Source organism: Nicotiana tomentosiformis, chromosome 3, assembly GCF_000390325.3.
Source record: "Nicotiana tomentosiformis chromosome 3, ASM39032v3, whole genome shotgun sequence".
NCBI classification, from domain to species: Eukaryota; Viridiplantae; Streptophyta; class Magnoliopsida; order Solanales; family Solanaceae; genus Nicotiana; species Nicotiana tomentosiformis.
Window position 1 is genome coordinate 133,858,959 of NC_090814.1, and position 12,441 is coordinate 133,871,399.

Sequence of the window (12,441 nt, forward strand, 5' to 3'; positions counted from 1 at the left end):
GAAATACTCATATCTAAGAATATGATCTTAAAAAAAAACAGAATATAGAGGTACAAAAAAGTGTAGAGAGGCGGCAGATTAAGATACGTTCCATATTAAATTAAAAGTCTTAAAAAATACTTTTAATACTTGTATCTAAGAGTAACCCAACTATTTTGGCACTCAATTAAGGGATCAGAGAATAAGGAAAGAGGAGAGTAGAGAAAAGAGGAAAATTGTGTAACTAAATCTCCTAATTTAAAGTAGTAATAACGGATTGTATATAAATTGTAAGTAAACCTTGTTTATGGCGTATAATATACAAAATTATGATATTTTTGATAAATAAATTTTAAATATTGTATAAAAAAAAAAATCTCGTTTTAAAAGAAAGTAACCTTTTCTTTCTTTGCTTTTTAGGTGACGCAAATGTTAATAATATCTTAAAGTTCATTCTAGCATATGACCAAAAAAAAGTTCATTCTAGCATTATTTTGGACATGGACATTGCCACTTAAGAGTTTTGAGAATCATCAATCTTGTTATGCTTCCTTAGATTTTTAATCCTAACATGTGACGTCCACCAACATGCTATTAAGTATTTCTTTTTATAAAACTTTCAGTCATTTCAATTGTAAGAAGCAATAGTCGAGTGGGGAAGATGTGGCTTTTCAGACTTTTTTAGAACTTTTTCCGTTATAGTAGTAATAATAATTAGTAAAGTAAAGTCTATTGGATTTAAAGCCTCTTCAGCTTTAAAGCCCATACCCATAAAGCTTTAAAAAAAAAGCAGCAGCCAGTTAAAAGGAAAATGAGGCGGAAAAAAAGTAGTAAAAGTAGAAAGAGAAGAAAGCACACATGCAGACGCAGGGGCATGTGGAAAGCAACGAGCAAAGTTGCAAATGAATGGGGCAAAATGATCCATAAACCCGACCCGCATAACATAATACCCAGTAAAGTTCGCCAACTCCCTTGTGTATATGTTGCCATCCATGCACTACTCCATTTGCTTTCCAATTCCTCTCCTCAATTTGAAAGCAAAGGTTTCTATATGGAGTTGATGAAGCGCGTCTGCTCTGACTCTCCATATGTATGTTTCCTTTTTTCTTTTTCCTCGTCCATAACACAAGTTTCTTCTGATTTCACTATAATTTACTTTTTTGATCATTTCTCCTTGCCAAGCATCTTTCTTTCTTCTATCTTTTATTTATAGTCCAGTTTATGCATTAGAAAACTGCTCTTTTCTTGAAATTTTATGACAGATTTTGTTTTCAAGAACTCAAGATTCTAAGTAGAGTAGATAGATATTCACCCACTTTGCTTCCAACTCGTGAGATACCTCCTCGATTATTTTGGACTCTGTTTACTATAGCCTTAAAGACAGAGACAGGGGCATGCTTGACTCTATAGGAAGTATAAAACTTTTGAAAGAATGTGGCTTGGCAATTGTAGTTCTCAACAAGTTTCTAATGGGGGAAATCACATAGGATTTTGGCACATAAGAAGGATATATAGAGATGAAAACATGGCTCCGGAAGTGTTCATGTCTTTTATTTTTTTTGATAAGGTAAATTGTATTAATCAAAAGGGAGAAAAAAACTCCCGCATACAAGAAGTATACAAAAAGTAGAGAATTTACATCAGAACATGATTCCCTACAAATGACGCCCAATCTTCTACACAAGTAGGGGCTACATGTGTGCACCAAAAAGCGATCAGAGATAAAAGACTATTCTTAAGATGTGAAAACGAAGACTCAATCCCCTCAAAAACTCTCTTATTTCTCTCTCCCCAGACTAACCACATGAGAGCTAACGGGGCGAACTTCCACGCCTTTTGCTTGCTTCTTCTACGGAAACCGGCCCAGCTATATAGCATTTCCTTTACAGTGTTTGGCATCACCCATTGAACACCAAAGAGATTCAGGATTGCCCTCCATAGACCCCAGGATACAGGGCAATGCAGCATAAGATGATCAACTTCTTCCCCTGAGCTTTTACACATGTAGCACCAACTAACATGTGTAATTCCTCTCTTTCGCAGATTTTCAGATGTCAAGATCACTCCCCTCGCTGCTAGCCACGCGAAGAAACACACTTTCGTGGGCGCCTTAGGAATCCAGATCGATGAGTATGGGAAAGTAGCCTCCTGTCTCACCAACATACTCTGGTAGAAGGACTTTACGGTGAACAAGCCATCATCACGCAACCCCCATCTCCAAGAGTCATAAGATGGATGGGGCATATCTTGCTCGTATAGCAGTGCCAATAAAATTTGGAGCTCCGTAATCTCCCAATCTTGCATGTTCCTTCTAAAAGAGAGGTCCCATACTATCTCCCCTTCATGCTCCTTGCGTATTTGTTGGACCATCAATTCCTTCTCGTTTGAAGCTCTGTAGACGTGTGGGAAAGAGACCCTCAGAGTAGCCTCTCCACACCACTTGTGATTCCAAAAGCTGATTCTCCTTCCATCTCCCACCTTGTAAGTGATGCTGCCATAGAAAGCTTCCCAGTTCTTCATGATGTTCCTCCACATGCCACACCCGAACGGTGTTGTGATTGCCTTGGTCCTCCAACCCCTCCCGTGGAATCATACTTTTCTGCTATGACCTCCCTCCATAGAGCATGCTCTTCTACCCCGAATCTCCACAGCCACTTCCCAGCAAAGCTCTGTTGAATACCCTGAGATCTTTTACTCCAAGTCCACCCCACTTCTTTGGGGAAGTGACTATCTGCCAATTCACTAGATGAAACTTTCTAGTTCCATCTGCCGCATACCAGAGAAAATTCCTTTGAAGTCGCTCCAGTTTTTCTGTGATGCTCACAGGTGCTTGCAACAGGGATAAGTAATAGGTAGGGATACTTGACAAAGAGCTTTTAATAAGCACTTCCTTACCGCCTTTTGACAAATACCGTTTCTGCCAGCCTGCTAATCGTTTTTCAACCCTTTCAATGACTGGATTCCAAACAGTAGTATCCTTTTTCAAAGCACCCAACGGTAGACCCAGGTAAGTAGTGGGGAGATAGCCCATCTTGCATCCGAGAACATGCGACAAAGCATCAATGTTAGCAACCTCACCCACCGGGAAAATCTCACACTTGCCGAGGTTGATTTTGAGTCCTGATATTATCTGAAACCACTGCAGTACCTGCTTCAGGCAGGTCAACTGATCCATATCGGCATCACAGAAAACTAGGGTGTCATCCGCAAAAAGCAAATGAGAGACCCTTCGGGCACTGAGCACCCCGATCGGAGCTGAGAAACCTCTCAAGAAGCCTCCACTCGCCGCACGATCCATCATTTTACTCAGAGCATCCATCACTAAAATGAATAGCATGGGGATAGGGGGTCACCTTGCCTGAGCCCCCTGGAGCTGCCAAAGAAACCACACGGGCTACCATTAACCAGGACAGAGAATCTGACTGTTGAAATGCAAAACTTGATCCATCCCCTCCATCTTTCCCCAAACCCCATCCGTTTCATAATGAAGTCCAGGAACTCCCAATTGACATGATCGAAAGCCTTCTCAAGGTCCAACTTGCACAGTAATCCGGATTCTCTATTTTTCCTTCTGGAGTCTACAAGTTCATTTGCCACAAGAGCAGCATCCAGGATCTGCCTACCTTCCACAAACGCATTCTGGGAGGACGAAACGAACACGTCAAGAACCTTCTTTAGTCTGTTGGAAAGCACTTTAGAAATAATCTTGTAAATGCTCCCCACTAGACTGATAGGCCTATAGTCTCTAATACAAGATGCGCCTTCTTTCTTAGGCACAATGGTAATAAAAGAAGCATTGATGCTTCTCTCGAAAGCACCATTCACGTGGAAGTATTCGATGGTTTCCATCAACTCCCCCTTAACAGTGTCCCAACAGAGCTGGAAGAAAGCCAAGGAGAAACCATCAGGCCCAGGGGCCTTATCACCAGCACAACTCGATACAGCATCGTGCACCTCCTCCTCCTCGAAAGCTCTTTCTAGCCACTCATTGTCTTCCTCCCCTATGTGGTTGAACTCTATTCCCCCCAAAGTAGGCCTCCAGCTAATTTTCTCTTCGTATAAGTTCTCATAAAACCCCACTATCGCCCCTTTTACCTCTTCCTCTCCCTCGATCCTTACCCCATCTACAACTAAGGACTCTATGAAGTTTCTCCTTCGATTTGCAATCGCAACCCTGTGGAAAAATTTAGTATTCGAATCCCCCTCCTTTAACCAGAGCGCCCTTGATTTTTGTCGCCAACTAGTCTCCTGAGCTATTGCTAGCTCGACTATTTCACTTTTAACCTCCCCCAATCTCACTTTCTCAGTTTCATCTAGCTTCCTCGCCCCTTCCCCTCTCTCTAATTCCCCCAATTCATGCATAAGCTCCCTCATTTTGACCTCCACCCTCCCGAAGACCTCCTTGTTCTACCTAATAATATCTCCCTTGAGCAATTTGAGTTTCTTCGACAGACGGAATGAGGGTGACCCTGATACCCCGTAGTTGGTCCACCATTCTTTCACTTTGTCACAAAATCCTGGCACTTTCAACCACATGTTCTCGAACCGGAAGGGAGCACGGACCCCCCTCCCTCTGCATCCATCTAGCAAGATAGGCAAGTGATCCGAAGTCAGCCTAGGTAAAGGGATCTGCAACACATTCGGCACCAGCTCATCCCAAGAGGACGATATCAGAAATCTATCGAGTCTGGACCTTGAGTTTGAATCCTCCGCCCTGGCCCAAGTAAACCTTTCCCCTGACAGAGGAAGATCAATGAGAAAGTGATCATTGATGAAGTCAGAAAACTCCTTCATGGCCCTCGAAATCACATTGCACCCTAATCTCTCCTCCGGGAATCTAATTGTGTTAAAGTCTCCACCTATAACCCATGGAATGTCCCATTCCCCCATAATATTAGCAAGTTCCTCCCAGAAAGACACTTTGGACCCTTCCCCTACCGGCTCATACACTCCCCCAAATCCCCACTCCATTCCACTCACTCTATCTTTGACGAGAGCTGCCAAAGAGAAAGCTCCCTTCCTAATCTCCTTTACCTCCAAAATTCTATCATCCCACATAAGTAGAATACCCCCGGCACTTCCCGCTGCAGGGACCCAGTCATATTTCACCCAACTACCTCCCCAGAGACTTCTCACGATCGCATCCGACAAAACTTCCATTTTGGTCTCCTGAAAACAAACTAGGTTAGCACCCCACTCCCTAACTCCCACTTTGATGATGGCCCTTTTGTTCGGGTCATTCATCCCCCTGACATTCCATGAAAGGATCTTAACTTCCATAAGCAACAATAGCCCCCATTTCCCCACCCCCCTAGACGAGGTCCCTTTCTCCGTGTCACCCACTCGACCCCTTCTCTGATACACCACTACATCACCTGTTTTATTTTGATTAACACATTTACCCAACTCCCTCCTCGCGCCTTTGTAACAGGGTTGTTGCTCAATCTCCCTCAACAGTTCCAGCACCCTATCTTCCTTCCCTTCAAAAGAAACACCTAAGAACTTCCCAAAGTTTAATAGTTTATCCTCCATCCATAAGGACATGTCCACTTCTCCGATCCGTGACGAAAATGTACATGCGTCTTCTGTAATTACCTTTTCCTTACCCCTACCGGAGGAATGCAAGACCATAGCATTGCTAGTAGTAGGAACTCTGGGTGCCGGGTGGATCACGTCGTTTCGTTGAGAGGCACCAACCTCGGGAAATAATGCCTCTCTTGGAGGAGATTGTATTGTAGCCTCAGCACATCTAAGCACAGTGGGAGATGAAGGGGCGATGGAGCTGGGTCCATCACAGGCGGGGGGCCGTGGAATAACACCGCCAGCTTTTGCCGGTGCTGCCCCTGGAACAATGGCTGAAGAGGAGCACAAGCCCCTAGTGTTTGGTACAGCACTGTTTGAGGCATCATTGGCAGAAGGAGGAGGAGTGACTGCTCCCATATGATTAGGAGCCTTATCGGACGCCGCTTGATATAATTTGGGCCTCTTTGGATCGATTCTAATAGAATTGGGAAAGGTTGCTGGGCCCATGTGTAGAGGCCCAGACATATGCTCGCTGAAATCTTGCCCGACCCTATGATAGTTAAAAGAGGACCGACTCATTCTACCTTTCCAGCCCGCATCACTAACCCATTCACGTTTTGTCCTCCTGTTAGGATTTTGTCTTCTTCTCCCAAGTTCAAACCTCCCGTCACTTCTCGATCTACCGTCTGATTCCAGCTTAGTCCACTGGTCCGGTGAGCCCTCCCCTCCTCTCAGAAACTGGTTTCCCCTTCCCTCCCTTCTATTTGACCTTTCCTTTTCTTCCGCCAAAATTGCAGGCATAAAGACAGGGCGAAATTCAGGGCTCAACCAAACCCTGTAGCTCAAGTAGCCATCTTCCACAACAGTGGAGACAGGGATTCGGCCCCCTTTCCTCACCACAATCCTTACTCGCGAGAGATCGTGCAAGCTGCAAGTGACATCAATGAAACCCCCACAGATTTCCCCAACCTTCTTGAATAGGTCAAGACACCAGAGATGCACCGGGAGACCCACCATGTTGACCACCAATGTTTCGGCAGGGAAACGAGGGTCGAGACACCCATCGTGCTCCACCCATCTGTCTAACTTTAAGAAATTCCCATCAAACCACCTGTTTCCTCTTACGAGAATTTCTGAAGCTTGAGACTCGGTGACAAATCGAAAGAGATATTGCGTGTCACCCAGTTTCGATATTTTCAGCCCGTCCTTTACGTTCCATGCCTCTGCTGCCCAGTTCCTAACAGCTTCTGGGGAACCAACCCATTTGGAGAAAGAGCCAATCAAACAAGAGTCCAAGAAACCTTTACGCCTGAAAGTGTGCTCCTCGGACAGCGAGAAGTGTGGCTCCTGCCCTACGTCAAGCTTTCGCTGGCATCTTCCCCCAAGTTCGAGGGCTGGCCAAGATGCAGCTTTGCTAAAAGACATGCTTTCTAATTTTCTAGATTCAAGGGAGAAGTAGGAGCTTCTCTCTGTAGAGTCCGTCATAGCTAAACCAAGAGCCTCGCAAGGTGACTGACTGAAGAAGGGAAAGTGAGAGGGAGTGAAATCTGGCCGGAAAAAGACACCTCTGTCGCCGGAAAATAGCAAAAGTGGTCGGAAGTTGGAGGTTGATGGATGGGTGAGGTCGGAATAGCCTCTCGAAGAGGCTGTCCGAAGGAAAAAAGTTGGGATCTTGCCTGAAAAGGCGTCACGCGCCGGCGCGTGGGCTAGGGATCGTCGGAGGTCTGCCGCGCATGACGGCGCGTGGGGTGTCAGATCCCGGCGATTCTTTCTGGGGTAGAGTCGCGGCAGGGTTGGCTCTCGGATGGTGGTGGTGGAATCCTAGGATTCATGGTTCATGGTGGTGGTGAAGGGGTGGGTTAGTATGTCTGTGTGCTACAGTGCTTCCTTTCAGGGGAAAATTTCATATATCTATTAGTATGTTATTTATCTTCTGTGATTTTAAGACTGAGGGTTTCGTGCTACCTTTTTGTTTTAGACAATTGTACTTTGGATGCTCTTTCTTGGTGTTTGTGGAGTTTGATATACTTAAAGAAGACAAAATAGCATGTCCTTATTTATTATGATTACTCTTTTCTGTCGTAGATATGAAATGCCTTGTTTCATATTTCTCATTCCTCTACCTAACTAACTTCTCTTTCTGACTCGTAATCATGCAAATTATTTCCATGGAGGCTTCACTTACATAGTTGGATTAATGTTTTCCTTCATGAGGTGCTTCATGGACTAATAGTTACAGGAATTAAATAGGTACCCCGACTAGTAAAGGTTTCCTTGCATCTTCTACCTGCATTGGGTGCAAGCATGGGACTCTTTGACATGATTGTGATAATCAAGAAAATGCTTGACAGTTTTCCTGAACCATATCATGAATGGCTCTTCAGATTCTCACAATTCTCAGTTTGGGTGAGCTTTGCACTTCTGTACCAAATTATGTATTTGTTAGCAGCGGCTTCCATTTTTAATCAGGCATTATACCTTTACAGGCCACTATTCTGCTGGTCCTTAAGTGTGGGCACTGCTATGTCATTTGCTGCAACCCTATCATATGCGTTTGGTGGATGTTGAAATTTCTTCTTTTGGTACCCCATTTACAAAGGGATTTTTCTTCACTTCAGGTATGCCTTTTAATTTACTGGAATTTAAGATGGTGAATATGTTGGATCTATGAAATTTACTTTCTCCGAGGAATACTTGTTTCTGTTGTTAAATGCATCTCAATTCATTTTTAAAATTGCTCCTACAAGTAAACAATCTGGATCTTGTTGCACCTCAGAATTAGGTGATATTCTTTTATTCTTGAGGAATGCATTGAGATACTGTTTATTACTATATTTCAGTTCATGTATTTGTTGAGATACTGTTGTTGTTGTTGTATTTGTGGGCATCTGCTCAAAATGTTGACTCTAATGCCAAAGCAGATTATTAGATTCTCTGCAGTAAAGGTGAAACGAAAAGTGGAAAGTGTTAGCTTTTGAAGCTTTTTGGTTTTCATGGATATACACCCTAAGGTCTATGAACCATCATCTTATGTGAGAGAAAGTATCTGTTGAGTAGGCTTTATTGCTCTTGAACAATTGTTCATGATCAACTCTTGATGCTTGTTCCGATGCACACATTTATCACCTAGATTCTGCTGACCACCGAATATTGAAAGAGTCTACTATAATTTTGCCGTTTCAGGTTCTACTGTCTTAAAGAAAGCTGCAGTGCTTTATTAGATGTGATTTTTGCAGTTTTGATTAATATTATCAGAACCACAGCACGGCCTCAGAGTAGAAGGTAACTTCCTCTTTTTGTTTTTGGCATTATGTAATTGTATTGATACAAAGATCCAGCTGTCTTGAGTCCTCCTAGTGCAGTTGAGTTAATCGCATTGAACATCTATAGAAAGATTAGAGGTTACTTGACAGATGAAAAGTCAAACAAAAAAGAATATCATCCCGGTAGGGATAGGGCTGTTTATTTTGGAATGGCTTCCTGTTATTTATAATGCATAATGGAATCATAAAACACAGTGTTTATCCTCTATCACCTTGCTTAAGTTCATTTTGTTTGTGTCAAGATTCTGGTTATTCAACCAGCAATTAATATGTTAAACATTAGAATGTTGATAGTCATATAATCACTTGAATGACTGTTGCTTTGGCTCTCTGAACTTTCTAAATTTTAATATATTAAAAGGGCAGCCCGGTGCACTAAGCTCCCGCTATGCGCGGGGTCCAGGGAAGGGCCAGACCACAAGGGTCTATTGTACGCAACCTTACCCTGCAATCCTGCAAGAGGCTGTTTTCACGGCTCGAACCCGTGACCTCCCGGTCCATGAGATCATGGACCAGTTAATATATACACAATAAATATCCTGCAATAACGTTTTTCCTTTCTATTTACCTACGTTGTGTTGGATTTTCCATGCAGATGCATAGAAGTTTTTGCCTTTTTATCTACCAGGATTCATAATTATATCTAGTTATTTTTTATTATATAGGCTCCATGTGACAATATGAGCTGGCAATAATTTGTAAGAGTTTGAAACTTCAATTATGTTGATTGAACACTGATTGCATAACTAAAAGTTCATCTATAATTTATTAATCGCATGATGATTAATTGCAAAATAAACAGTTCCACGGAGGAATTGCTTCTGCCAAGTAAAATGGACACTGGTCAAGGTAGCTCCGGAGGAGTGGTATGTATATCTTCTCCATTCATCATATGAGATATTTCATGTTATTTATTGAATTCCATCATGGGATTGTTGTAACGTGAAAACAACTGAGACCTGTTTCACCACTTTGGTGATGTCAGAAAGCACTAGTTCTTCTTATAACTACAGTACTTTCTTTATGTGCTGAACCTGTCTACTTTTTTACTTTGCATGCAAACTTTGGTTGCCTATAACATTTTTACTTTCTGTTCTTGTTTCCCTTGTTTATCCTAATCTTGGGACAATGGGTTTCATTGGGATATTAGTCGAAGGGAATTATATGCAACTGCTGGGATCTGATAGGATTCAAATCTATCAAACCTGTAATGGAATGCGGAGTCAAAAGGCAGCTTGACTTTGAAGATTTGCTTGAGCTACCCATTGATATGGATCCTTCATCCTGCCACACTTTGCTGTTAAATTGCTGGAAAGCTCAAGAAAGAAATGAATATTCCCGTCCTTCATTAATCAAAGCAATTTGTCATGCATATGGATGGCCATATTTCCGTCTTGGTCTTCTGAAGGTAATATGTTTTGTGACTGCTTTACGTTAGTCTTGGAAAAATAGAGAAGAACCAATGTGTCCATGTCAGCAAGCTGATGCTTCTTTGATAATCACAGTGATGAGAGTTGTGACTATAATATTGGATGCATATACATTGATTTGATGTTGCAATATCTCAACTTAATGCTTCCTGTGTCTGTTTCTGTTCTCTGTTATCAACTTTCTTAGTTTTCTCTTTCTTTTTCCTTTTTAGTTATGACCAGATAAATCCCAAATTATGCATTTATTATTCCAGAAACTTGATTTATAGAGAGATATAGTAGAGACTATTATTCTTAATTATGTTTTCTGCAGGGGTAGACGGTAGTGAAAATTTCAGCTATATTACTCTTTGACCACATTTCGTGCTAAGCACGATGGCCAAGAATTTTAAAAGGTGCAATGATTTTGTATAATGCAAGCTGGTAACTGCCGAAAGTTCTGTCTGATTTTAGGTGACTAACTTTTCATATTGCATACTGTGAGAAGGCACGGGAGAAAATATGTTATTGATATTAGATGAACAATACAATCCAAGAGGTCCTTATTTATAGCTATACTATACAAGGACATACTACTCCTCTACCAATGTGGGACAATACTACACTATATACATGTTGTAAACTAACACTCCCCCTCATGCCGGTGCATACAAATCATATGTACCGAGCTTGTTTCATATATAACCAATACGAGGACCAGTGAGAGACTTGGTGAAAATATCTGCAAGTTGATCATTCGACCTCACAAACTTTGTAGCAATCTCTCCTGAAAGTATCTTTTCTCTGACGAAGTGACAATCAATCTCAATGTGTTTAGTTCTCTCATGGAACACCGGATTTGATGCAATATGAAGGGCAGCTTGATTATCGCACACAAGTTCCATCCGACTGATTTCACCAAATTTCAACTCCTTGAGCAATTGTTTGGTCCAGACTAGCTCACATGTTGCCATAGCCATTGCTCGATATTCTGCTTCTGCACTAGACCGAGCAACTACATTCTGTTTCTTGCTCTTCCAGGACACCAAATTTCCTCCTACTAAAACACAATATCCAGACGTAGAACGTCTATCAGAAGGTGATCCTGCCCAATCAGCATCTGAGTATCCAATGATCTGCTCATGACCTCGATCCTCAAAGAGTAACCCTTTGCCTGGAGCCGATTTTATATATCGAATAATGCGGACAACTGCATCCCAATGAATGTCACAGGGAGAATTCATAAACTGACTTACAACACTCACAGGATAAGAATTGTCGGGTCTAGTCACTGTGAGATAATTTAATTTTCCAACTAGCCGCCTATAGCTTGCAGGATCGCTAAGCGACTCCCCCTGTCCTGGTATAAGTTTAGAATTCGGATCCATCGGAGTGTCAACAGGTCGCAACAGGTCTGCAACCTATCATCCCCGTCTCCTCAAGAATGTCTAAAGCATATTTTCTTTGAGAAATAACAATACCTGAGCTAGACTGGGCAACCTCAATACCTAGAAAGTACTTTAATCTGCCTAGATCCTTAGTTTGGAAGTGCTAGAAGAGATGCTGCTTTAGATTGGTAATACCATCCTGATCATTGCCAGTAATAACAATATCAACATAGACTACCAGATAAATACAGAGACTTGAAGTAGAGTGCCGATAAAACACAGTGATCAGCTTCACTACGAGTCATGCCAAACTCCTGGATAACCGTGCTGAACTTACCAAACCAGGCTCGAGGAGACTGCTTTAGACCATAAAGTGACCGACGCAAGCGACATACAAGGCCACGAGACTCCCCCTGAGCAACAAAACCAGGTGGTTGCTCCATATAAACCTCATCCTCAAGATCACCGTGAAGAAAGGCATTTTTAATGTCCAGCTGATAGAGTGGCCAATGACGAACCGCAACCATGGATAGAAAAAGGCGGACTGAAGCCACTTTAGTCACGGGAGAGAAGGTATCACTGTAATCGAGCCCAAATATCTGAGTATATAATTTGGCAACAAGACGGGCCTTAAGTTGATCAATTTGTCCATCGGGACCAACTTTGACTGCATAAACCCAACGACAACCAACAGTAGATTTACCTGAGGGAAGAGGAACAAACTCCCAAGTACCACTTGTATGTAAAGCAGACATCTCGTTACTCATAGCCTGTCGCCATCCTAGATGAGACAACGCTTCACCTGTAGACTTAGGGATG

The 12,441-nt window shown here is 42.4% G+C and overlaps 1 protein-coding gene across 3 annotated transcripts in view; it reads left to right on the forward strand.

The window, feature by feature from the left end:
* The first annotated feature begins 775 nt into the window (after positions 1-775).
* The window catches only part of LOC104108391 (ABC transporter C family member 13), a 103,871-nt gene continuing 92,205 nt past the window's right edge, over positions 776-12,441 (forward strand). The window contains exons 1-6 of one of the 3 annotated variants that reach the window (XR_011415007.1): positions 776-1,069; positions 7,753-7,908; positions 7,989-8,120; positions 8,686-8,784; positions 9,628-9,691; positions 9,976-10,233. Coding sequence is in view for 2 of the 3 variants with exons in the window: in XM_070197655.1 (XP_070053756.1) it covers positions 9,659-9,691; positions 9,976-10,233 (291 nt within the window). In the remaining variant the exon portion in view is untranslated. The remainder of the gene's footprint in view (positions 1,070-7,752; positions 7,909-7,988; positions 8,121-8,685; positions 8,785-9,627; positions 9,692-9,975; positions 10,234-12,441) is intronic. The other 2 variants (XM_070197655.1, XM_070197654.1) reach the window with 2 other exon arrangements.